Source organism: Mixophyes fleayi, chromosome 3, assembly GCF_038048845.1.
Source record: "Mixophyes fleayi isolate aMixFle1 chromosome 3, aMixFle1.hap1, whole genome shotgun sequence".
Taxonomy (NCBI): Eukaryota; Metazoa; Chordata; class Amphibia; order Anura; family Limnodynastidae; genus Mixophyes; species Mixophyes fleayi.
In genome coordinates this window covers 266,246,100-266,271,301 of record NC_134404.1, presented here as the reverse complement: position 1 = coordinate 266,271,301, position 25,202 = coordinate 266,246,100, and the positions used below count along the sequence as shown (strand labels likewise).

The window sequence follows — 25,202 nt, the reverse complement described above, 5'->3', positions numbered from 1 at the left end:
ACTAACTTCTTTTCCCATCTTATATTTCCCCAATGATATCCTATTTAAAGTGTAAGTAGCTTAACCATTTCTACAGGCCATGTATAGCCATGCAACTATCCAATTTAAAATATCTGCCATTTCTATGTCCAACTTTACAATTTGTCCAAATAATTTTACAGTATCTAATAAAGAGATGGTGCCCAATATTGATCTCTGTATACCTCAACAAATTTAAGAACATTCTGATTTCTGTCTATAGGCCAAATATCTACCTATGTACATACATTTTCCCCTAGTCCAAATATTTTAACTTAAAGCTCATATCCGATATCTATACAAAAAGGCTATGTTTTATGGGTTATTTACATATATTATTTTATATATTGATATATTTTATTTTTATGGTATCAAACTGGAGTCTGGAAGCTAGTCAAAGGTACAGCACAGATCGAAATCACTGGAGCAGAGTCACATTATTGAAAACAAAGTTCCAATTTGCTCTTTGCCTCACAATTTATATTTCACAATCTCTATCTTGTTTTCAAGACAAGAGGACAGCAAACATTTGACTCAACTCCATAGAATATATTCTACTGCTATGAAAGTGTATATATATATATATATATATATATATATATATATATATATATATATATATATGTTTTTTTTTAAAGTAAAGTAATAATACTACACTTTTTGCATCTATAAAATCTACAAAAGCAAGTGACCTGTCAAAACTAATAGGGTCCACAATCATTTTGTGCACAGAGACGGAATCATAGGCTTTGCAGCATAATACATAGGAGACCTAGAGGTTTATATAATCTCTTAATCCTATGTGCAAACAGAGTCTGTACAGTTCTTCCTTTTGATAATACAGTCGTGGCTTTTACAGCAGAACAGTTGTACTTTACAAGACAGACAAAGCTGCTATTGCTACATTGGCCTAAATATATGAAGGGTATTTCCTCTAGATCCACATAAAGTGAGCATACTAATAGTAAACTAACCTCTAGAGAATATCATTTGATACTTAGAAAATCTGCTTGATCAAGAAGATGAAAAAGCAGAGAAGTCACAATCACGAGGAACCTAACGACAGAGACATGAGTATATATACACACACACACACATAAACGCACTACGTGATTTATACATAACACATTATGTAGGCGATAGCCACTCTAACTTAGTGATGGGCAACCCAATATAAAAGAGCTGCACATTACCCTTAATCTCAGTAAGAGGTTAAAATAATATATTTAATCAAAGAAAGAGACCCCTATCTGTAATAACATCAGCAGGCCTGCTGTCCATTTCTGCTTTAACTGAAGTTGATCCAGGATTTCATTTTACGAATAATGTCAAATTAAACTGCTTTGCTATTACTAAAATTGCAATATGCCTAAAAACACAACATGCAATCTAGTGCACAGGCGGTATATTAAACGCTCAATGCCTATTAAACAGACTTGGATCATTAAAATGAAAGTTTTGCACGTTTCATTGTAGTGCTTGTTTAGATGCATAAACACACTTTAAGCACTCTGTTAAAGCATGGTAAGATTGTAAGGTTTGTTCTACCCTTTAACCATACTTGCCAACTCTCCCGGAATGTCCGGGAGACTCCCGCATTTTGCGAGAGTCTCCCGGACTCCCGGGCGAGTGTGGCAATCTCCCGAATTCTGCCCACTTCACTAGGAAGTGCCCACTTCCTAGTGAAGTGGGCAGAATTAGATCCCAAACGCCGCGATTCCCGATGAATCGCGGCGTTTAGCCCCGCCCCCCGCTGTCAAATGACGCAATTTGCGTCATGATGTCACAGGGGGCGGGGCCGAAATGACGCGATTTTTGGCCGCCCCGCCCCCTCACGCCCCCCTCCACTGGCTGGCTCCCGGAAGAGAGCTGAAGAAAGTAGGTAAGTATGCCTTTAACTAGTGTTTTTCAACATACATGTGCACTTTGTCTAGATGGATATTTTTCTATGTGTACCTGAAGCCCTTTCAGTTTTGGGAGGCCTTTAGAACACTGTCAGAGTGAATGCAGAATTGTATTAAGAGTGTATTAAATGCCTACAAGCAGATTTCTTTAGGAAATGAGGGCAGCCTCATGCGCTGAAATGCAACAAAAAACACACAACCAACAGGGTTTTTAAAATACAAACAAAAAAACACAACAACAACATTGATCTGGACACCTATACTGTAACTTAGAAAATATCATCTCTCTATAAACATATAAAAGAATGGAGTAGCATCCAAACTACACTGACCTCTAGTGGTTAGTTATGTGCACATTTGTAAAAACTGCACATTTAAAAAAAAAATCTGTCACAAAATTAAAAATCTGAAAACGTGCACTTGCCAATATGGCGGCATAGATCCCATAAACATAGAAATCATTGGGTTTAAAAGTGAAAGAAAAATTTTTTTAAATACATTAATAGCACCCTCAAGGGCTTAATTTACACTTATAGCAATGCTATTGTGACCAAGTAACTGAATTATTCAACTGAACACTAGAAGCGGTGGAATAACCATTAATCGGAAGTGTTCTTGCAAAACAATCACTAGAGATGTGTTCTCTCTGGAGCTCATTGCAGCTACAAACATTCTACAGCCCTTAAAGCAAATTTTTGATTACTGATGATACTCTGCTGCCATCTGTCGTGCACACACTGCAGCAGCTGGAGATGTATTGTAAGCCACTATATAGTCATAGACAGTATAGGACAATATGAAGAGGGCCGATAACAACTTAACTAAAAACGTAGTTGTCAATTTTGCATCTACGACACAAAAATGTAAACTGGTTATCACATAATAAAACATTTACAACACTAATCAGATTGGTCTCTTAAAACATTTAGATGCAAGGCGTAGCTTGGCATAAATTTGCTCTGAAAATAAATTATTATTATTACTATTATTAACAGTTATTTATATAGCACATACATATTACACAATGCTTTACAGAGAATATGTAATCGCTCACATTAGTCTCTGCCCCAGTGGAGCTTACCATCTATAGTCACTACCAGACAGACAGGTGAATTTCATCAGAAGCCAAATAACTATCAGTATTTATTTGGCGTGTGGCAGGAAAACGCAGCACCTGGAGGAGACCCAGCAAACATGATGAAAACACACAAACTCCACACAGATAGGCACCTGGTCGGAGTTGAACCTATGACTCCATGTTAGGCTGAAATGCTAACTACTGTACCACCATGCTGCCAAAATTATGATTATGGGGTATGTTGTACACATTTACAAACATTAGGGGCTACTTCAGAAACATTTAACATCATACATGGTAAAAAACAAAAAGTATATCTAGTTTAATCTCCATGCTAAATTACAACAGGGTGAATAGGAAAAACATACAAGTACCCAAAAAGTATGAACTGTGTGTCTTTGGGAAGATTTTTTAAATATTTTATTTATGCCTGTACACTCAGCAAAAATATAATAAGTGATTCTACAGAAATTTCATATTTGGATGTAGGCAAAATAGGAAAATCTTCTGAGAGAGAAATGAAGACAAGATACTCTAATATAGGTCTTCCAGAATAGGTCCTTCCATTATCATAACTCAGGGGAGTAGAAGTACATGCGCTCCTGGAGTGGGTGATCCCTCATTATTCTACGTGTCCGATGCTTCCCAAAGAGATGGCCACCCCAGCTCCCCTAACAACACATCTTTAGTGCAATGTATATCAGTGGCAGGTGCGTGAGACACCCGTTCAGTGTTCTGGCAGCTGTTAAAAAGCTAGATACAGTGTTTAGGGCCAGTAGGACATCACCCGAATCGAAAAAAATGTTTAATAGAAGTCTAGGTTATTTCTTCTGCATCCGTCACAAACATTGCTTTTCAGCAGGAAAAAATAGCTGCAAAATATTGTAACGCTTCTTTGCCTTGATGTTCTTCTGCCAAGTTAAAAGACTGTGTGACACTAACCTTACACTTTCCGCAGTGAACAGAAGGTATGTGCCTTTATGTGTTGGACAAAATTTAAACATTCTTGCATTCTAGGCTTTTTTGATCTATGCCAGCTCTCATTGGAACACTGTCCTAAAGATGTGGAAGGCACTTCAGCTGTCTAATGCAGTGTGGAGGTGACACTACTTTTAAGAAATCTACATGGAAACGCAAGGTCAGCACTGAACAATACATTTATGAAAAATTAATTTTGGGATTTACTGATACTCCAGTTACATACACACACACAAACACGCACATCTCTTAAACAATCTACATCCCTTCACCTGTGGGGATTGGGGCTATAGATTGTAAAATACTATGCTTTTACCTGATTTTTACCCGATTTGTCCTGTTTGCTACTATTCCAGGGGGTAAATTTATCAAGCTGAGGGTTGAAAAAGTGGAGATGTTGCCTACAGCAACCAATCAGATTCTAGTTATCATTTATTTAATACATTCTACAAAATGACAGCTAGAATCTGATTGATTGCTTTAGGCAACATCTCCACTTTTGCAAACCGGCGGCTTGATAAATTTGTCCCCTGAACTCATCTCTACTATGGAGGTTACAAGAAAGTAGTAGTACTTATGTGGCTTCTAAATCAAAAAAACGCATGAGAATGGATATCATGAGACTGAAAACCTAATTTATTTTTCTAAAATCACTTAAATCATTGACATATTTTAATTCAAATAGGTCATTTGGAAGCAGCAGAAATCGGGCTTTAATAACTTTAGATAGCATCAGTTAAGATACCCAATATAAAAGCTATAATGACTTCATTCTCATGTGACAGACACATTGTTAACATGATGTAATAAGGATGGTATGCAAGACACTCCCTATTACACTACTAAAGCTAATAATGTCAGGCTTCACACTGACATAATCAAGAAAAACATGTTCCACATAGGTTTCACAGAGTGACTAATATCATAGAATGAAAATTGCAACACACCAAATAGGAGGAAACTGATGACAAAGTAGTGTTAAAGGATTATTGGGTTACCTGCATAGCAGCAGGTACAAGACATTACCGAGTATGGGGATTCAAACACATTTTAGATTATAACTCCCAATTAAACCAGGAGTTACAAAGAGAAAACCTGAAGGGAAACACAAAAACAAATATACTATCCTTTTTTAGTTCACTATGCCACCCATGTCATAGCAGAATAAGGCCATGAGTTAGGCTCCCGACCATGGCCTTATCTGTGTGGAGTTTGTATGTTCTCCCCATGTTTTTCCATGGGTTTCCTCCAGGTTCTCCTGTTTCCTCCCACAATCCAAAAACATACTAGTAGGTTAATTGGCTGCTATCAAACTAACCCTATTCTGTATGTGTTAGGGAATTCAGACTGCAAGCTCTATTTGGGCAGGAACGGATGCGAGTATGTTCTCTGTACAGCACTGCGATATTAGTGGCACTATATACATAGCTAATGATGGCTACCTGCATACAGACTGTGAATGTGCTGAATACAAATTTGAAGAAACACAGGATACAGCTATAAAAGAACACCTCAAGCACACACGTATTGCTATATTTTAATACATATATACACACACACACACAAGAGAGAGAGAGGTATAGCCCTGTAGAATAAAAAAACAACATAATACTTTATAGAAAAATGTAGTGCCTTAAAATAACAAAGACTGAATCCAACATCAGCTGTTTAGAACCCTACAAGCATTAATCTAAATAACTTCTCACAGAACAAGCAACCCAGAAGACACCTTAACTCAGTCAACTGAGCTAGCAAAAACAAAATTTTACAGGTGGGCAGGGTCACCATCAGGGGGGTACGGCCAGTACTGTTGTGAGGGGCCCGGACAGACTAGAGGGCCCTGACAGACCTCTCCGTCTGTCCGGACTCCCTGGACTGTCCGGGCCCCGCAGTCACCGACTGTGCTGCCCCCTTTTTTTTTTTACCTTCTCCGTGATGCTGCAGCTCCGCCTCCCAGACTCTGATAGGCTGGAAGCACAGCGCGGCGACGTCATCACTGCGCGCCACGCTCCCAGTGCATCAGTGACCGGGACCTCCAGCATCATGGAGGAGAAGGTAAGTTAATTAGCTATTATTTTTTTTATTTTTTTGAGGGGGGGTGAGAGGGAGAGCCTGGGGGACGTTAACTGCCAAGGGGGCGCATGGACGCAGAAGAGGGATAGGGGGCGCATGGTCGCAGAAGAGGGATAGGGGGCGCATGTATGGGGAGAGGGGCCCCGCCAGATTAATTAGTACTGGGCCTGGGGAGTGGGGGGGAGCACAGTTTCTGATGGCAGCCCTGCAGATGGGGATACAAATATGGGAACATTTTAGCACACAGTCAACACAACAAGAAAGAAAACATTACATAACAAAAGATAAAGAATCTATTAACGGGTTCTAGCCTACACCACACCATCGGACATTTCAACACAAATATAAAAATATTACAATACACTGTATGCAATTATAGGGATGCCCACTATCCCCACTACTATTTACCATATTGCAAGTATGGGATCAATTTCAGGGCATCCAGATAGGTGGAATTAATATCAAACTTACAGCATTTGGAGATGATTTACTCTTATTTATATCAAACCTGCACAGTTTTAAACAATGAAAGAAAAACAAAATTAAGCAATGTGGTTAAATATCAGGTTTTTGTGTAAACATAGATAATTCTGTGGAATTAGCCCATGGCAATAAAATACAACCACCTTGGAGCAAAGTCCATGGCCAATAATGGCTAAAGTATTACTTATCTAGGAATTTCACTACCTAAGCATACCAATCAGCCACAACATTAAAACTACTGACACATGAAGTGAAATACATGACTATCTGATTACAAAGGCACCTGTCAAGGGATGGGATATATAAGGCAGTAAGTGAACAGTCAGTTCTTGAAGTTAATGTGTTGTAAGCAGGAAAAATGGGCAAGAGTAAGGATCTGAGCAACTTTGACAAAGGCCAGATTGTGGTGGCTAGATGTCAGAGCGCCTCTAAAATGCCAGGTGCTGTGGAGAATTTCCAGTACGCAGAGGTTAGTACCTATCAAAAGTGTTCCAATGAAGGACAACCAGTGAACAGACGAAAGGGTCATGGGCATCCAAGGCTCACTGATGCGCATGGGGATTGAAGCCTAGCCAGTCGGGCCCAATCATACAGAAGAACTATTGTAGCACAAATTGCTCAATAAGTTAACACTGGCTACGATAGAAAGGTGTCAGAATACACAGTGCATTACAGCTGGCTGTGTATAGGGCTGTGTATCTTCAGACCAGTCAGTATGTCCATGATGACCAATGCCCACAGCCGTAAGCATCTACAATGGGCCGTGAGCGCCAGAACTGGAACTTGGTACTTTGGAAGAAGGTGGCCTGGTCTGATTAATCACATTTTTTACTTACATCATGTGGACGGTCGGGTGCACGTGCGTTGTTTACCTGGGGAAGAGTTGGCATCCGGATGCACATGGAAAAAAGGCAAGTCTGCGGATGAAGTGTGATGCTCTTAGCAAAGTTCTGTTGGGGTAACTTAGGCTCTGGCATTGAAGGGGATGTTACTTTGACACAACAAAGATTGTTCAGGAATGGTTTGACAAACAGTTCAAGGTGTTGAATTGGCCTCCAAATTACCCAGAACTCAATACAATCGAGCATCTGTGGGATGTGATGGAAAAACAAGCCCAAGCCTTGGTGACCCCAACTTACAGGACTTAAAGGATCTGCTGCTAAAGTCTTGGTGCCAGATACCAGAGTACGCCTTCATCACATCTTGATGGGTCAGTTCTGTATTGGCGGCACGTGGGGGACCTACATTATATTAAGCAGGTGGTTTTAATGTTGTGGCTGATTAAGTTTGTATAGGCTAAAAACACCAATGTTAAAAATGTCATTATGTGATCCATTGAGGAACACAAAAAAAATGGCAACACTTGTCTCTATTCGTTTTAGCTAGAACAAGCTTAATTAAAATGAGAACATTCTCCAAAATTATATATTTTTAACAAGTCTTTTAGACTAACAAAAACATATAAAAAGGGTCATCTAAGGTTACAGGTACACTATTTGGAATAATAAAAAGCACAAAATTAGTCTTGTTATATTACAGACAGCTGACTTTAAACAGGTAGCAAGCTATCAATAGATAAAAAAAAAAAAACTGATCCATAAATAGGATACATATGCGTTTACATTACTAGAACAAAAACTTTTTCCTAATATCACCTTTTCTTACTTTCTCTATTTACAAAAGCATAATATTCCAAAGGTAGCTTTGGACAACATTCTGTTGTCAACATGGCACAAAATAAGGAACAAATAGAATATGAACAGCCATCATAACGTATTCATCCCTCTGTTGGGCAACATGAAAGCCTGCCCTTGGAATTCAAATATATGGGCAGGAGAAGGTTTAAATACCATTTGATCTCTTATAGATAAGACTACCAAAAACACACCAACATATAATTTTGCCAATTGCCAATTTACAGCTAAAAATATAGCTTTTCTACAAGCTCAGCGATATACACACACAGTCTGGCATTCAAGTTGGGTAGAGATTGGATTAATCAACTTGACATTGTGTTAATAAATGCACAAACACCGCCTAAAGCAATCTCTTAAAGATTGATTGATTCTAAGATTATTTGGATTCCTCACTTCACCCGCAGTAAAAATATAACCAAAAAACAAAGAAAAAAAAAACAATAACTGGTATCTGTAAGCAGAATGTGCAATTCCTGCACCTTCAAGAAACCACATTCTTGATGGTGTTGTGTTCAAGTAAAACCCTAACTGCTAGCATGTATAGAAAAATTCACTAGTAGATATAATACAGAAATTACTTATCTCGCCTCAAGTCAGACAATTGGAATACAACCCTTAGCACATTGTCCTAAATGCACATGCAGGGAGGTGTCATTTTACCATACATTAGGAAGTAGCCGATGGGTACCAGGGTAAATAAATATTTGTGCCGCTTGAAAAATCAATAAAAGATATAGTATAATTGTTAGGAACCCCCTTAGACGATACTGCACAACCCGGAATCTACTCTGCCAGTCAGGCGTTCACTGGAGCCCCTAGTGATGGGGACAGACCGGGCCGTAGACTGACAGAGGGTCGTGAAGTGCGTACCGACTGGGGAGAACCCGGGAAAGCGGAGAGAAGTCCAGGCAAGGGTCGAGGGCCGGCAGCAGACAGGGAATCCAAAAAACAAGCTGAGGTCAAGGGCCACAAGAAACACAGGCAGGGTCCAAATCCAGACAAGGGGTCATACACGGGCAATCCAACAGAATATCCAAAGGACAGGAGCAAGGAGCAGAGCAGGTCAGCAGACTGCTAACAGAAGCTATAACCGGCAGTGAGGCTGCAGACCTCACTGCCTTAAATAGTACCAAGAGCCAATCAGGACAGAGGAGGACAGGGCTGACAATCAGGCTCAGGAGGCTGCTAATTAATTACTAACTAGAACTAGCATATGTAATAACACAAACCAGGAAGCATGTATGAAAATATAAATGAACCAGTTTAAATAATATGAGAGCTCCCCCTGGAGTTGGAGGATATCCCTACACCCTCCTACATCTATGCCACAAGGATAAAATCAGAGCACAGAAACTAAAGCACGTGGCCGGCTGCTAGTTCACGCCTGGAGGCAGCGTACCGCCGCGGCTCGTGACAATAATGCGAGTTATATATAAATATGTAGGGGCCCCGTTGTTTAAACAATAATTATTATTATATAGTGCCCTCGCTCTAGCTAATAAGTAACCAATGGTGACTCCAATATTTAAGAATTAAACATTTTCTGTATTATAGTGGCTTTAATTCTTGCCTAGCCTCTTGTTTTTCTCTTGATAACATTTACATATAATACCCCATTCTGTGGATCAAAAAAAAAATTTAACTGAACAATGGCACTATATTATAATAATTACATTAAAAAATAAATAAAACCCTTCAGTGCACGAACTAGACTTCTCAATGTTAGATACTCCATGTAGAGAAGTTAAAGCCTACTGAATAAATGGGCATCCAGTTAGAAGCTCTCTCTCTCTTTCGGAATAATGGACTGGGACCACTGCTTAGTAGCATAGCCTAGTTGGGAGGCTTTTTAAATCTTTTATTTATTAATTTTTTTAAAACATCTCGCCTTCCACAGCCACCAATTTTTCCAGCAGATTTACTATCCACAGATTCCTACATCTTGGAGTTTTTAAAGAGATGTTGTAAGAGATATTACTGTGCATATTAGGTCTGCAGCCCTTATTAACACTATAGGCTTCACCAAAAAGAAAAAAAAAAAAAAAAAAGAAGAGAAAACCCTATAAAAAAAACAAACTGTTAGGTATATGTAGTGTGAATGAGGGTGCCAACCTTTGCACCTTAAAAATATGTATCATTTTCTACTAGGACAATCGTTGAATCAATGTTACAATAGAAATGATATATTGTCTATCATATATGACAACCTTTCAAAAACTTCTATTGATACGCACAAGAAAACAACTGCTAAGTTAACAAACTGCTCGCTCACCCAATCCCCTATCCTTATTTCATAGATATAGATAGATATTTATAAGGTGCAAGGATCAGCGTCCACATCCGCACTACATAAACTTGCAGTTTGTAGCTCTCATTTGTAATGTTGGGATGGAGATTTTACATTTGAATATGGCAGGTTTTCAGCAGTTTTCTATCAGTTCGTGCTGTTATACATCTGAAAATTAAATAGCAAACATAAAAAAAAAAAAAAAAGCAGAGAACCCGCAATTTTCAAAAATCACAGAAAATATCATTAGTTTGCTTATACCTCTTGGTACTGCAAAAAAATTTTTACACGACATTGCCAAAAAGTGTTATTTAACTAAAATCGCAAGAAAGTAAACTAAAAGAAATGTGTGTATTTTTGCTCTAAACACCACCAGTAAATATTTTGTGGCTCTTGCTTTGGCACCAACCCACCTTTCCAAAACAGTAAAAGGCAGGATTCTACACACTGTATTATGAAAAACTGTCTGCATTGAAAAACGATAGAGCATCTTGAGTAAAACACATCCAGGAACGATCTGCCCAACTCCAGCGTTGCTGAAATTTATTCAGACTAGAATACAAACTGAAATGAGAGCAGTCATACAAGAGCTAAAATTGGAGGTAGCAGCTGTAGCATCCTGAACAGATTCCCTGGAACACAAAATTGATATCTAGGTACCAGGAAACAGTAGAGCAAGAACTGTCAGACGTCTATCAGAAAATGGAAGGCATGAAGGACTATCCAGTGGACACAAAAAAAAAAAAAAAAAAAAATTGCTTAGCTCGGAAAACAATGCCCTCTTCAAAAATGTCTGTAGACCTAGACGCTCTGCCAAAATACATTCCAGATTTATGTGTCTCAGACTTCCAGCGTGACCAAGAGCACTGTGCATTGCGAACTAAACCACCTGCCGACCAGCCCCCAAGAGATGTAGTGGTACACTTCCATTATTACAGAATCAAGGAACAATTTCTCTCCTCATCCTAAAAAGCACAATTTCTTATTCAGTTCACAACCCACAAATATACCAAGACATGGCGATTTAAACAATGAAAAAAAACATGGAACCTCATCAACATCACAAAAGCCCTGAGGAATCATAAAATCCACTATTGTTGGGGCTACCTGTTTCACTTCCTAGTTACCCATAAATGAGTAGGTCAGAGTTAAAACCATCTGAATAAGACTCATACATCTTGGAATACGGACTCCTGCCACATACAGCTCTGCCTTCTACAATTGCTCAGAAGGCACAGCACTCCTCCTACTCCAAAGCCTACTCCCCCAAAAGGGCTGAATGCCAAGCTGATCTAAAGACTATGATGTTAGTACTTTGAAAAGTTTGTGATTCTCCGAGGATTTTATTGCATGTTCCGCAAAGCATCTCTCTACTATACACAGACTTCAGGTCTACCTTCAATAAACTGTAAGACTTATCCAGTTTATTCTTACAATTTTGAGTTAACACCTCTCTCTATTTAACTTACCAGTGTATCCAGACACCAAAACAATCTAACTTTGTTGTGAGATATGCCAAGAGTTATGTTGTTCGAATTCTCATAGGACTTAAAGTTAACTTCCAAGCTTTACTCCCATCACGACCATTAAGATCCTATACCTAAATATTAAGCCTAATATACCATTAAGATCCTATACCTAAATATTAAGCCAAATATACAATTAAGATCCTATACCTAAATATTAAGCCTAATATACGTTGCCAGAAAAAAAGGTGATCCCACTCTGCTGGTGGCCCTCAAAAAAGGCCTTTGACTGGGTCCAATAGCCCTTTATGTGAAAATTTCAATTACACACTCTATTAGAGGCACTTACAGTCATGGCCAAAAGTTTTGAGAATGACACATTTTTCACAAAGTCTGCTGCCTCAGTTTTTATGATGGCAATTAGCATATACTACAGAATGTCATGAAGAGTGATCAGATGAATTGCAATTACTATCAAAGTCCCTCTTTGCCATGTCAATGAACTTTATCCCAAAAACAACATTTCCACTGCATTTCTGCCCTGCCACAAAAAGACCAGCCGACATCAGGTCAGTGATTCTCTTGTAAAAACAGGTGAGAGTGTTGACGAGGACACGCCTAGAGATCACTCTGTCATGCGGACTGAGTTAGAATAACAGGAAGCTTTAAAAGAAGGGTGGTCCATGAAAGCATTGCTCCTCCTCTGTTAACCATGGTTATCTGGAAGGAAACACGTACAGTCATCATTGCTTTGCACAAAGGCACAGACACGGATAATTGCTGCTAGTAAGATTGCACCTAAATCAGCCATTTATCGGATCATCAAGAACTTCAAGGAGAGAGGTTTAATAGTTGTGAAGAAGGCTTCAGGGTGCTCAAGAACGTCAAGTAAGCACCAGGACCTTCTCCTAAAGCTGATTCAGCTGCAGGGTCAGGCCACCACCAGCGCAGAGCTTGCTTAGGAATGGGAGAAGGCTAGGTGTGAGTGCATCTGCACGCACACTGAGGTGAAGACTTTTGGAGGATGACCTGGTGTCAAGGCCAGCAAAGAAGCCACTTCTCTCCAGGGAAAACATGAGGGACAAACTGATATTCTGCAAAAGGTACAGGGATTGGACTGCTGAGGACTGGGGTAAAGTAATTTTCTCTGATGAATCCCTTTTCAGATTGTTTGGGGGCATCTACAAAAACACTTGTCCGGAGAAGAAAAGGTGAGCGCTACCATCAGTCCTGTGTCATGTCCACAGTAAAGCATCCTGAAACCATTCATGTGTGGGTTTGCTTCTCAGCCGAGGGAGTGGGCTCACTCACAATTTTGCCTAAGAACACAGTCATGAATAAAGAATGGTACCAAAACAGTTTGATGATGAACAATGCCTTTCCCAGCAGGATGGAGCACCTTGCCATAAAGCAAAAGTGATAACTAAGTGGCTTGGGGATCAAAACATGGAAATTTTGGGTCCATGCCCAAGAAACTCCCCAAACCATAATCCCATTGAGAACTTCTGGTCAATCCTGAAAAGGCAGGTGGACAAACAAAAAAACCACAAATTCTGATAAACTCAAAACATTTATTAAGCAAGAATGGGCAGCCATCAGTCAGTATGTGGCCCAGAAGTTGATTGACAGCATGGCAGTGCGCATTGCAGAGGTCTTCAAAAAGAAGAGTCAACACTGCAAATATTGACTCTGCATAAACTTAATGTAATTGTCAATAAAAGCTTTTGACACTTATGAAATGCTTGTAATTTTACTTCAGTATAACATAGTGTGAAGATACCGGGTGTATCTGGCCAAATGCTACCCACTTCACTCTGGCTGGCCACCCATGGGTGCCTTCCTATGCAAGGGAAGTCCACCCAGTACCTTCTAGGATTCATATGGTCACTCAGGCAAAATGCAGTTATAAAAATACAACAGTATATTTATTGTCATACAAACAACACTAGAATATTATGTACACACAGTAAATAAATGCCAGGCAGATTTACCACATTATCTGTCCCTTACCCCAATAGCTTCAGGAATTATAGTCACCTGCTGTCCAGACTTCACGACCCATGGATTTCTCTCAGCTACATATATAGACTCTACTTAGAGAACGACAACTCAAAAGCTAGATCTTGCACCTTCATGAATGAAATCCCAGAATGAACACCCTTCCCCCCTGGAGTCGCTCCTTATATCCCAGGTCTAATTTCCACAGTCTTTCCCCTCCCTGGGCAAACCCCTGGGTCTATTCTTCTTAACCATTGGTCAGTGCAGGACTAGGGGGTTTGGACAGGGCAGTGAAGATGAGATGTCCTTTCACAAAAGCCCCCTTCTGGGATGCAGACAGCACGTCTGGACTAGTCCTAAGGAGAACAATTGATGCTAATTGGCTTTCCCTACTTCCAAGGATAAGGTAGAAGTGAGCCCCTCCTAAAATTAACCCCTTACACTACTTTGTGATGTCACAGGGTCCCCAGCTGTTCCATGCTTCCTGTAGAGGAAGGAGGGGGAAGAATGAATGCAGTTCCAGCCCTCTCACCTGTATCCTGGACACCACCTGATCTTTACCCATAACCCTCCTGTCTTCCGTTTAAGGACAATGAATAACATTACTGCAAGTCATCAATATATAATACACAATATACATATGTACACTGAACTACAATGTCCCCTTAGCCACATGTTATTGGACAATGCAGTTGTAGTCTGGTGAGCTAGGGAACAAAGCATGGGCTATAAAAAGTATTTGCTATAATCCACATATCACATTCGTTTTGTCACACATAGCAACATCTGACAAAAAGGTCTAAAAACACTGAAGCAGCAAACTTTGTGAAAACCAATACATGTGTCCTTCTCAACACTTTTGGCCATGACTGTCATTGATTTATACTTCAATCCTACAGCCTCTGTCCAAGCAAAAAGTTTGGATCTCATGCTCCTTCCCATTTAAAAATGGTATGAGACAGATGTCCCTCCTCCCCCCTCCTCTTTGTCTTAATCATTGAGCCTCTTGCAGCAAAAATCCGTATTAACCCAAATAATTTTTATAATCATTTTGGCCCTTGGGAATCAAACTTTCTATTTATGCGGATGACAAGTCTCCTTATAACTATAAATACACTTGTATTCCTCCATTTGCTATAAATACACTTGTATTCCTCCCTTTGCTCTGGAGAGAAATAAAGGAATATAGCGGTTTCTCAAATTACTATAATTTCAAATGGCAACCCAAGAAAAATAAATACCTGGGAATTTAACAAAATATTATGACAAACTTGTTTCAGCATTTTATATCCTGGATAGGCAGTCGCAGCGGTGAAAACGTACATGCATCTCAGGATGCTCTACCCATTTCAAATGTTCCCAGTGAGAGTCCCTTCCTCAGATGCTCAGAAACTCAATTCTCACTCAATTTATACAAGTAGAAGACTTGTCAGCCTTGACGTACCCTGTCTCTATAAATACTACATAGTTGCCTTCCTTACACAAACAGTTCTAATTCAGGCCAATCTGCACAAAAGGATTTGGGTAGATGCTGAAGCTGACATAATGAATACAATTTCCCCATATTCCCCACCCATATTCCTTACTCTGGATAAAGCCAAGGATCTACCCCCATCATTACAATTCAAAATGCAGATTTAAACTTTTAGACAATCTGGAGAGAATAGTACACCCTTGTGGAATATCCTACCTTTATTCCGGGTCTTGACTTCAGAGCATTCCTGGACTGGACAAAAAATAATATTAAGTTTCTCCCTAATATAGTTCCTTGGGGGTGTCTTCCTGGCTCTTTTTATCTATATCTGCAGATCTGCTATCTTTATAATGGCAACATGAAGCCACGATTCCCCTATCAAACCATGCCTTCTAGAGACATTTTGTCTATCTAGATCCCCACCCTTATTGCCACTTCTCCTCTCTGCTGCTCAAATATGACATACCAACTAAAGAGCCTCATGAAGTTCCTTGGGAAAAGCATATGGAAGAGACACTGGAACATGAGTAGTGGTCTCGCATCAGGAAAGTGGCTGCCAAGTCTTCAATTTGTACTCAGATTAAGGAAAATTCTTAGAAACGTATATTTAGATGGAACCTGGTCCCCACCAGATTAAAAGCAATATATTTAACTGTCTCAAACCTCTGTTGGTGAAACACTGATGCCCGGGACACTCTTTCCCACATATGGTTGAACTGTCCCAAGATTGAGATCTTTTGGAGAGAGATTAAAGATCTTCTAAACAAGATTATTATTATTATTATTATTATCATTGTTTATTTGTAGGGCTCCACAAGGTTACAGCAGCACCGTACACAGTACAAACAGTAGACTATACAGGGTAAAACAGTACAGAACAATAAACATAAAGTACCAATACTTCAGAAACTCCGGACAGGCTAATGCAGTAAGGACGGAGTTAAAGTACAGGTATGGAGACAGGAGGGAAGAGGGCCCTGCTCATACGAGCTTACATCCTAAGGTAGGGTAAACAAAGTCAGGCACAAAAGGGAGCCAGTGAAGCAAAGGGGAGAGAGAAGAGGGGTCAGAGGAGGAGGAGCACAAGAGATGAGAGGTTAAGTGGATGGTTGGTAGGCCTTAAGGAACAGGTGAGTTTTAAGTGCCCGTTTGAAGGAGCACAGTTTGGGAGATAGACGGATGGAGCGAGGAAAGTCATTCCAGCGAAGGGGGGCAGCACAGGAGAAGTCTTGGATTCGAGAGTGGGAAGAGGTGATCACCGTGGAGGAGAGGCGGCGATCATTGGCCGAGCGCAGGGAGTGGGCCGGAGTGTGAATGGAGGGGAGGTTAGATATATAAGAGACAGTAGACTGGGAGAGAGCCTTGTAAGTGGTTGTAAGGAGTTTAAAAAAGAATTCTGTAGGGGAAGGGGAGCCAGTGTAAGGCAAGACAGAGAGGGAAGGCGGAGGAGGAGTGGCGTGAGAGGAAGATGAGTCTTGCAGCCGCATTGAGTATAGAGCGGAGGGGGGCAAGGTGGGATTGGGGGAGGCCAGTAAGGAGAAGGTTGCAGTAATCGAGGTGGGAGATGATGAAAGCATGGATGATAGTTTTTGTGGCATCTTGAGAGAGGAAGGGACGGATGCGGGCAATGTTACGGAGTTGGAAGCGACAGGCTTGGGGGAGGGATTGAATGTGGGGGGCAAAAGAGAGAGAGAGGAGTCAAGAGTGAAACCCAGGCAGCGAAGTTGGGTGACAGAGGAGATAGTGGAGTTGTTAACAACGATAGAGAGGTCGTGGTTGTTAATTTTAAGAAAGCATGAGGACATCCAGGAGGAGTTGGCTGATAGGCAGTCAGTTATACGAGAGAGGAGGGAGGAGGAAAGATCCGGAGAAGAGATGTAGAGTTGAATATCATCAGCATAAAGGTGATAATGAAGACCGAACGAGGAGATGAGAGCACCAAGGGAGGAAGTATAGAGCGAGAAGAGTAGAGGGCCGAGAACAGAGCCCTGAGGGACTCCGACAGGGAGAGGGGGTTATTAAAGTAATTCTATCGTTTTCAAATAAGCATTGCATAGGCGATTGTATTGTGTTTCCAACGCACAAAGTTATTTTAGCAGATGTAAATAGTTAACAATTCAATACATTATTATATTATGATACAGTACAGCCAATACCAAAAGATACATACATACTGCTGCATTCTCAATGCGCTCCCACGGTACGAGTGGACAGTAGTTCACCCTTGAATACTGTGGTCAGAGTAGACTGAAGACTGGGAGCGCAGCTATGATTATATATACATTCAGTGTTACAGAGTGAACAATGCAAATGACGTGGCTTGCTTCTATAGGTCCAGACTTCGGGTGGGTCCAGAGTAAACAGGTCATAGGCTAGTTCAAACAACCCCCTCAAAGGCTGATGTCAACATTCCAGATGATTCTCCCGCCCAGAAACCAGTTACAACTAGTCCATTAGCATTTTACAGTCTGATATCAATTTGACAAGCTATTGCCTAACATCAATAACTAGAGTATGCAATATGCGATCTCTTCGGCGATGGAACCGGACAGCTGCTGATGAATAGGGGATTAGAATGATATCAGACATGACATATTTCCTATAACCTGAACCTTAAATAACACTGAAGTGTACATATAATCATAATATATAAACTAATAATAAACTAAATACTATCTGCTCATAAATTACTGTGTAACGGAACCAATATGAATTATATAAACTAAATGTTGTAATGCGAGTGTGTACGTGCGTATTTTACAGAGCGATAGCCGAATGCCACGTGTAGCGTCGCATACTGAGTGCAATCGGCCAATAAAACAATATTAACCAATATACTTTCGTTTATCCAATTATACGACTCCGACAGGGTGGAGGAAGAACCAGACGTGGATACAGAGAAGGAGCAGTTAGCAAGATATGAGGTGAACCAGGCATGGACAGAACCAGAGAGGCCAAGAGAGAGAAGTGTTTGCAGCAGGAGGAGGTGGTCCCCGGTTTCGAAGGCCGCAGAGAGGCCGAGGAGGTTTAGTATGGAGAAGTGACCTTTGGATTTGGCCGATAGGAGATCGTTAGTGACTTTAGCCAGGGCAGTTTCGGTGGAGTAGAGGGAGCGGTAGCCGGATTGGAGAGGGTCAAGGAGGGAGTTGTTAGAGGTACTGGTGAGGCGGCTGCAGACAATCCGCTCAAGTAATTTGGAGGCATAGGGGAGAAGAGAGATAGGGTGGTAGTTTGCAAGAGAGGTGAGGTCAAGATTGGGTTTCTTGAGGATAGGGGAGATAAGAGCGTGCTTGAATGAGGATGGGGCTACCCAAATACAACCCTCCTGCAAACCTCTCCTTTTATCTTCTTCCTCGACCAGCACCAGATATCCCTAAACAGATATGGAAATTTACTGAACTTATTTATACTCCCTGGAGCTAGATGCCTGTTCACCCTTAACTGTAAGTAGTCTGCCACCCGCACCACACACAATTCCAGCTCTTATCAATCAATATTGTTTGGCAGGTATACAAACTAGAACATAACACAAGCATAACTCATGATCGACCCAATCAATTTTTGTCAGTATGATATGCTTGGACTGCATAATTCAATGCTTAAAGATCCCCCCCATCCAAAATCTACTGGTACATATGAAGCTTTGGAACTCGTCTTCTTATTCTCTTCCTCATTCCTATATGAACATCCTCCCTCCCATTTCCCCCTAAGTTTCACCTTTCCAATGCTTAACAGCTTAGAACCTCTCTTACTTTTTTTATGATTATATTAGTATGTTATGAGGTATGTTTTAATTCAGATTGATGTACTCTCAAATCAACATGCTGTCCAATTTTCTGTTCCTTCCCCCTTGTTATATTTTATAAATATGTAATAAAATATTTTTTAAAAAATGTTTTTTATTTTATTATAAAAGAGCACTTTTAGCACATTTTCATGGCTCTTCATTACGTTTCTGTAGGCAGTGGGTGAAGGGGCAAGGCTTAATTACACCATTGTGATGATGTCATTAAACTCACCACCTCCCCAGCAGGAAATAGTTGTAGGACTATATAAGTGTAGAATTAAATTCTTTAAACACCCTGTGTGCTAAGGGCTTGAGCACTGAAGAGTGACCTACTAAGAAGTTGATGTAGAATTGGTCGCAAAAAGTAAATTAGTTTGAAAAAAAATAAATAAGAGCACAGAAAAATAGCACCCATATGCAGAGTTGTACACTTTGAGACGCGCCTGCCTCCACATCAGCAGCGTATGCGTCTGGTTTACAAGCTATCATGATCCAGTATTTGTGCCTGCTCTATAGCAGGTGCAAACCATAGGCCTAATAACGGCCATATTTGTGAGTTGCTTCAGGTCTGCATGAACTGCATTTGCGCAAACACACCTATACCTAGCCAATGTTAGAATGCCACTCCCGGCGCAGGCAGACATAAGTGGCAGAATCTCATAAGTCTGCATAGGTACACATGACAGATTACAATATGCTATGTCACACTCTGCATTAACCCCTCAATCCTCTCTTTAGGTAGACAAGGTTTGCCCACTATAACCTATAATCCTCATTCTTACATTAGATCCCTTCCTTTTACGACATTTTTACAAAATAACAGATTAAAAAGGCATACAGACTATGAAGCGTCCACCTCTACATACATAATAAAAGAAAGCCATGCAATTATTCTGAACAAACTACAATAACACATGCACATTTCAGGTTCTAGAATGAGCTCTAGTAAAATGGAACTGCAGGAGCTCATCTTACAAAATGAGATATTAAATTTCTTGTTGAGTAAACGGCCTAGTGCATCTTTGTTGTGTTAAAAACAACCATTTGCATTTGGTGAAATTAATCTTCCCAAACTTAAAAACTAATTTAGCGGCACACTATACACATCATGGACTGGATTAACAATACAAATACATAATTTTCTCAGAAACAAGCTTTTAGCCTGAGTATATACTGTAGCAATGATGTCAAGTGTATAAGACTCCTTAAAACCTTTCAGGTGCAATTAAGGATAATCCTTTACTATACACCGGCGGTTCCCAAACTGTGCGCCGCGGCGCTGTCACTGGGGTGCCGCGGGCCAGACCTATAAAGAAGAAAGTAAACAGGAACTTACCAATCCGCCGGGCGCTGGGACCCAGCAGCCTCCTCTCTCCCGCAGCTGTCACTGAATATCAACGTCAGTGACAGCTGCGGGAGAGAGGAGGCTGCTGGGTCCCGGCGCCCGGCGGATTGGTAAGTTCCTGTTTTCTTTCTTCTTTCTGTGCCTGGCGCGGGGAAGAGTGTCAGAGGGATCGTGGCAGAGGAGGAGGGGGACAGAATGAGGGCAGAGGAGGAGGGGGACAGAATGAGGGCAGAGGAGGAGGGGGACAGAATGAGGGCAGAGGAGGAGGGGGACAGAATGAGGGCAGAGGAGGAGGGGGACAGAATGAGGGCAGAGGAGGAGGGGGGCAGTGTGCCTGGATGCAGAGGAGGAGGGCAGTGTGCCTGGATGCAGAGGAGGAGGGCAGTGTGCCTGGATGCAGAGGAGGAGGGCAGTGTGCCTGGATGCAGAGGGGGCAGTGTGCCTGGATGCAGAGGGGGCAGTGTGCCTGGATGCAGAGGGGGCAGTGTGCCTGGATGCAGAGGGGGCATTTTTGCATACAACTAAATAAGTATTTCTGTTGTGACCTAAATACTTATTACAATTTTTTGACCCAACTACTTCTAAAACAGGACTGCTCAGTAATTATTTTGGAGGGGTGCCTTGAAAAAATTTGGAGACTCTAAGGGTGCCGCGAACTGAAAAAGTTTGGGAACCACTGCTATACACCATAAGCAGTAGAGACTAACAAGGATTGAATTAAATCTCACCAGCACCACCATTTTTCCCCAACTTATTTTTACTGCAGAATTTAAAGTCAAATCCCCAACCATCTTTCAGACCTGGCATGATCACATTACACTACTTCTCCCACTTTTCAGATCCTTGCTCATTAAAACCTCTTCAATATGATCTTCTTCAAACTATAGCAACAGGCAAAATGTGACAACAGGCGATATGTGAAAATATAATATGCATGAGTGAATGGCCTGTGTGCATTAGCATAGGGATCAGTTCCTTTTCTTACAACAAAATTACCCACTTTATCAATGGAGATTATACCCTGGTGCCACTGACAGTTTACTGTGTTTGACTACTTGTATTTTGAAGGCTGCTCAGATGTATGAACACTTGTAAAAAAGAAGTTATATATAAGAAATCTTATACATTTGGCCATTTAAGGTGTTAGAAGATATGAAAATGACCAACAGCTGATAATCACGTCTCACACATTAACTGGACAGTTTGTATCAATATAAATCCTGGTTTGTATTTTTGTCTTCAATGGTCAATAAAATAACATACATTTAACTCTCAACTTCATCAGGATAGTCCTGATTTTAGGGGACTCTCCTGATCAGCCAGGAGCTTGTCCCAGCATGAGGGACAGCTGGGGCATATTTTCACTCTACATACATGTTGTGTGAACCAGTTAGTGGTGCACTCTTTATATAAGGGAAGATCAGAGAGAGATGTAGGTGGTTGGAGGGAAGTGCAAACTATGCCCTCAATAGTGCTGGCAACGCACACCCACACATCACTGGCCACATCTTCAGTGGGATGGCACTTCTCACAATAAGACCTTTATCATTTTCAGCCCCATGCTCTTGTAGCCTTTAATCTGGCCCCGCATGTGGCTAAATACAGAAGTTGCAACTGCACCTCTCCAGGATCTCCATGTAAAAGTTTATACCCATTACATAATTCCTTATACATTGTGAAGACTACTTTTAATGGATTATGCTGTTAAAACATCCAAGTCTGGACAGTCCCAAGTCATCCTGGCACCCAAAGAAGAAATGGATCTGAATGGACATTTTCATCCTGAGGACCAAAGAATGGTTACCGTGTTAATTACTGCATTGCTTAATTTAAAGAACATATTTCTTCCATCAGTAGGGACAAATTTTCCACCTACTGCATCACTTCCCTCTTACCAGTAGTGCAACAATAGGTATAAAAATGAAAGATAGAAGAAGCAGCATACACAGTGTGGAGAAACCGACAGTGTATACTAATGCATGCCTGGCTATATATCAGTGTGTATACAAAATATTCCTTTCTCATAAACAAAAAGTTTGATTTTTTTTACTGTGTATACAACAACTTAATTCAATATACCTTAAATCAATATTAATTATACTACAATATGTTTACAAGTGAGTTCAGTCTTGATGCAAGGCCGGACAACTCCCAGAAGCCAATACAGCTAAATAATTACAACTGGTGCATAATTTCCATTAATCATTTCTGTTGATGTTAATGGATTCACATTTCCCTGGCACCTTAAATGAACATACGGCCATCAAAAGTTAACTGATGGAAACCTGAAGTCTCTCAAGATTATATATATATATATTTTGTAGTTCCGTAGAGGTGTGTACTGGAAGAATGTTCATTTCTTACTGTGACAAATTCAGATTTCACTTTTTTTTTGAGATACTTAAAAGTCAAGCTTGCCCCCCCCCCCAGCAGTATGGTCATCCAGCTCTGCCCTACAAACAAAAAGCAAAAACTTAACCAACATACACTAGACACTATTGAATACAGATCTGCAACACCAAGCTCAGGGCCGGATTAAGGGAATGGAGGCCCCTGGGCTAAGGGGGCCTCCGTTCCCCCGTGAGCCCCCCCCCCCCATATGTGCTTACCTTTTTCTGTTCTCCTGTCACTGTAGTCCTTCCGCAGCACTCAGTAATCTCCTTACTAATGAGTTCTCGTGAGAGTGAGACTATGAGTCTCACTCTCATGAGATTTCCTCAATAAGGAGATTACTGGAACGCAGCAGGACTACAGTGACAGGCTCAGTAGCATTGATCAGGCCAGGGGCGCCCCCGCCCCAATCAATAATGCCGCTGAGCACTTTCAAGGGCCCCCTGGATGCCCGAGGCCCCTAAGCTGGAGCCCAGTTACACCTCGGGTTGATCCAGCCCTGTTCTAGCTATAGAATACATCCAAGCTAGTTTACTCCTGCCCACCTGGAGGAAATAGCAGGCTGCTCCCGCCATATAGTCTATTCCATAGAGCTCAATACATCACTTCTGTTTGCACACTTTCTTATTTGGTACACTGGCAGAGCAGTCCAGAAGTAAACTTTTCCTTTGAAGGGTTTTTTCACATTCAGACTTTATTAGTTTGTACATGTGTGCCTCTTGCAACTTTTACAGAATATGTTTTATTATTTGTTTCCTTCTGTTTTTCTCTAACAGTTTTATATCATTGGAGTAGTGTTGTTTATTTGTATTGCATTTGGATGTGACACGAGTGTTCTATGTTCCATTGAGACTTTTAATGTGCCACCCTACACCGCCACAACGATCTTTGTTCCAAACCACATTTCATCCCATATGTATAAATTAAAATGTTGGAAATAAAACAGTCCTAATTGAGTCAACACTTAAAAGTGTTTAATTCAAAAACAAAAAAACAAACACACAACACTAATAAAGTATAAAGTAAGCAGAGTATCACCCCTGTAGCCCTGCCCCTTGTGCCCCTGTGGCTTGTCAACAAATCCAAACTGGTTTCTGTACATTTCTAACTTTCATAACACTAACTGTACTGCAAATGTATTAAATCACAAATATCATAAAGTCTGATGTCCAAAGCAAATGTGCAGAAACAAAGATTGGCAAATAGCAGACTTATTTACAATCCATTATTACCAATTTTAATGCAAATAAATTATAACCATTAAATATCTGCTAGAGGACGATAACCTTTCAAAATGTGTTACATGTATTTGTGAGGTTCCACTTGTAAACAGTTTATGACGTCTGCCTATGTGACTATGGAGTTCTCTGTCCATAGCACACACAGGAGAGAATCAGGTGGAGGTGTGTGTGATGTACTCACAGTAATAAGCCACCACCGGGTCCCTCTTATCATGCTCTTGTGCAGTCCGCAAGTGATGCTGCAGGGACTTGAACTGTGGAGGAATAAGGGGCAACGGAACAGCCATTTCCTTTCTCCGAATGAGGACTTCTATGCACTGACAGCAGAGAAACCTAGCAATACATACACAGACCACACTGATCACAGCAGCTCTTCCGCTTCCGTCTATCTATGGGAGGAGTAAGCTGTGACGGGCAAGGAATGGGTGGAGGAACATTTAGTGAGGACGAGCTATGTTACTGATATAAGGATGGGAGAGACCCCGTCCTGGTAAAGAGATAACGGACCGCTTTATGCATCCGAAATATGACTGCCAGCAAATACCTAATAATAACAGTATAAGTGTCAGAAGCAACTGGAAGCAGCGAGAGGTTATATAAACAGCACTATAAATCACGTTATGTAACTTACAATACCCTGTACAGATATACAAGGCGAAAGATAGCTTCTTATTCGGCAAACTTGTGACTTCATATTAATGTTCCAGCTTCTTATTCCGAAAACTTTACTTTTAAAGCTTTAAATGATATTGGGTCACTGTTTTCACTTCGGATTGACACTAATTGGGCCCTTTTCACAGATTGCAGAAGTATTTAGCCTGGCACAACATGGGTTATGACATAAAATCAGGTAGCAAAGTGGTCACAGTCACTGTATTTTATCATTGTGAATAAGTAGCTGTAGTTTTGCAAGGCTTAACTGCCACTGGGCCACAAATTTGATACTGGGAATCAACACAAGGTGGCTAGTTATATATAAACT

At 40.7% G+C, this 25,202-nt stretch overlaps 1 protein-coding gene across 1 annotated transcript in view; it reads right to left on the bottom strand.

Annotated features, from left to right (window-relative positions):
• The window catches only part of VTA1 (vesicle trafficking 1), a 207,857-nt gene extending 183,245 nt beyond the window's left edge, over positions 1-24,612 (bottom strand). Inside the window, exon 1 of the mRNA XM_075203567.1 lies at positions 24,402-24,612. Coding sequence (XP_075059668.1) covers positions 24,402-24,507 — 106 coding nt within the window. The 5' untranslated portion in view covers positions 24,508-24,612. The remainder of the gene's footprint in view (positions 1-24,401) is intronic.
• Positions 24,613-25,202: the final 590 nt, after the last annotated feature.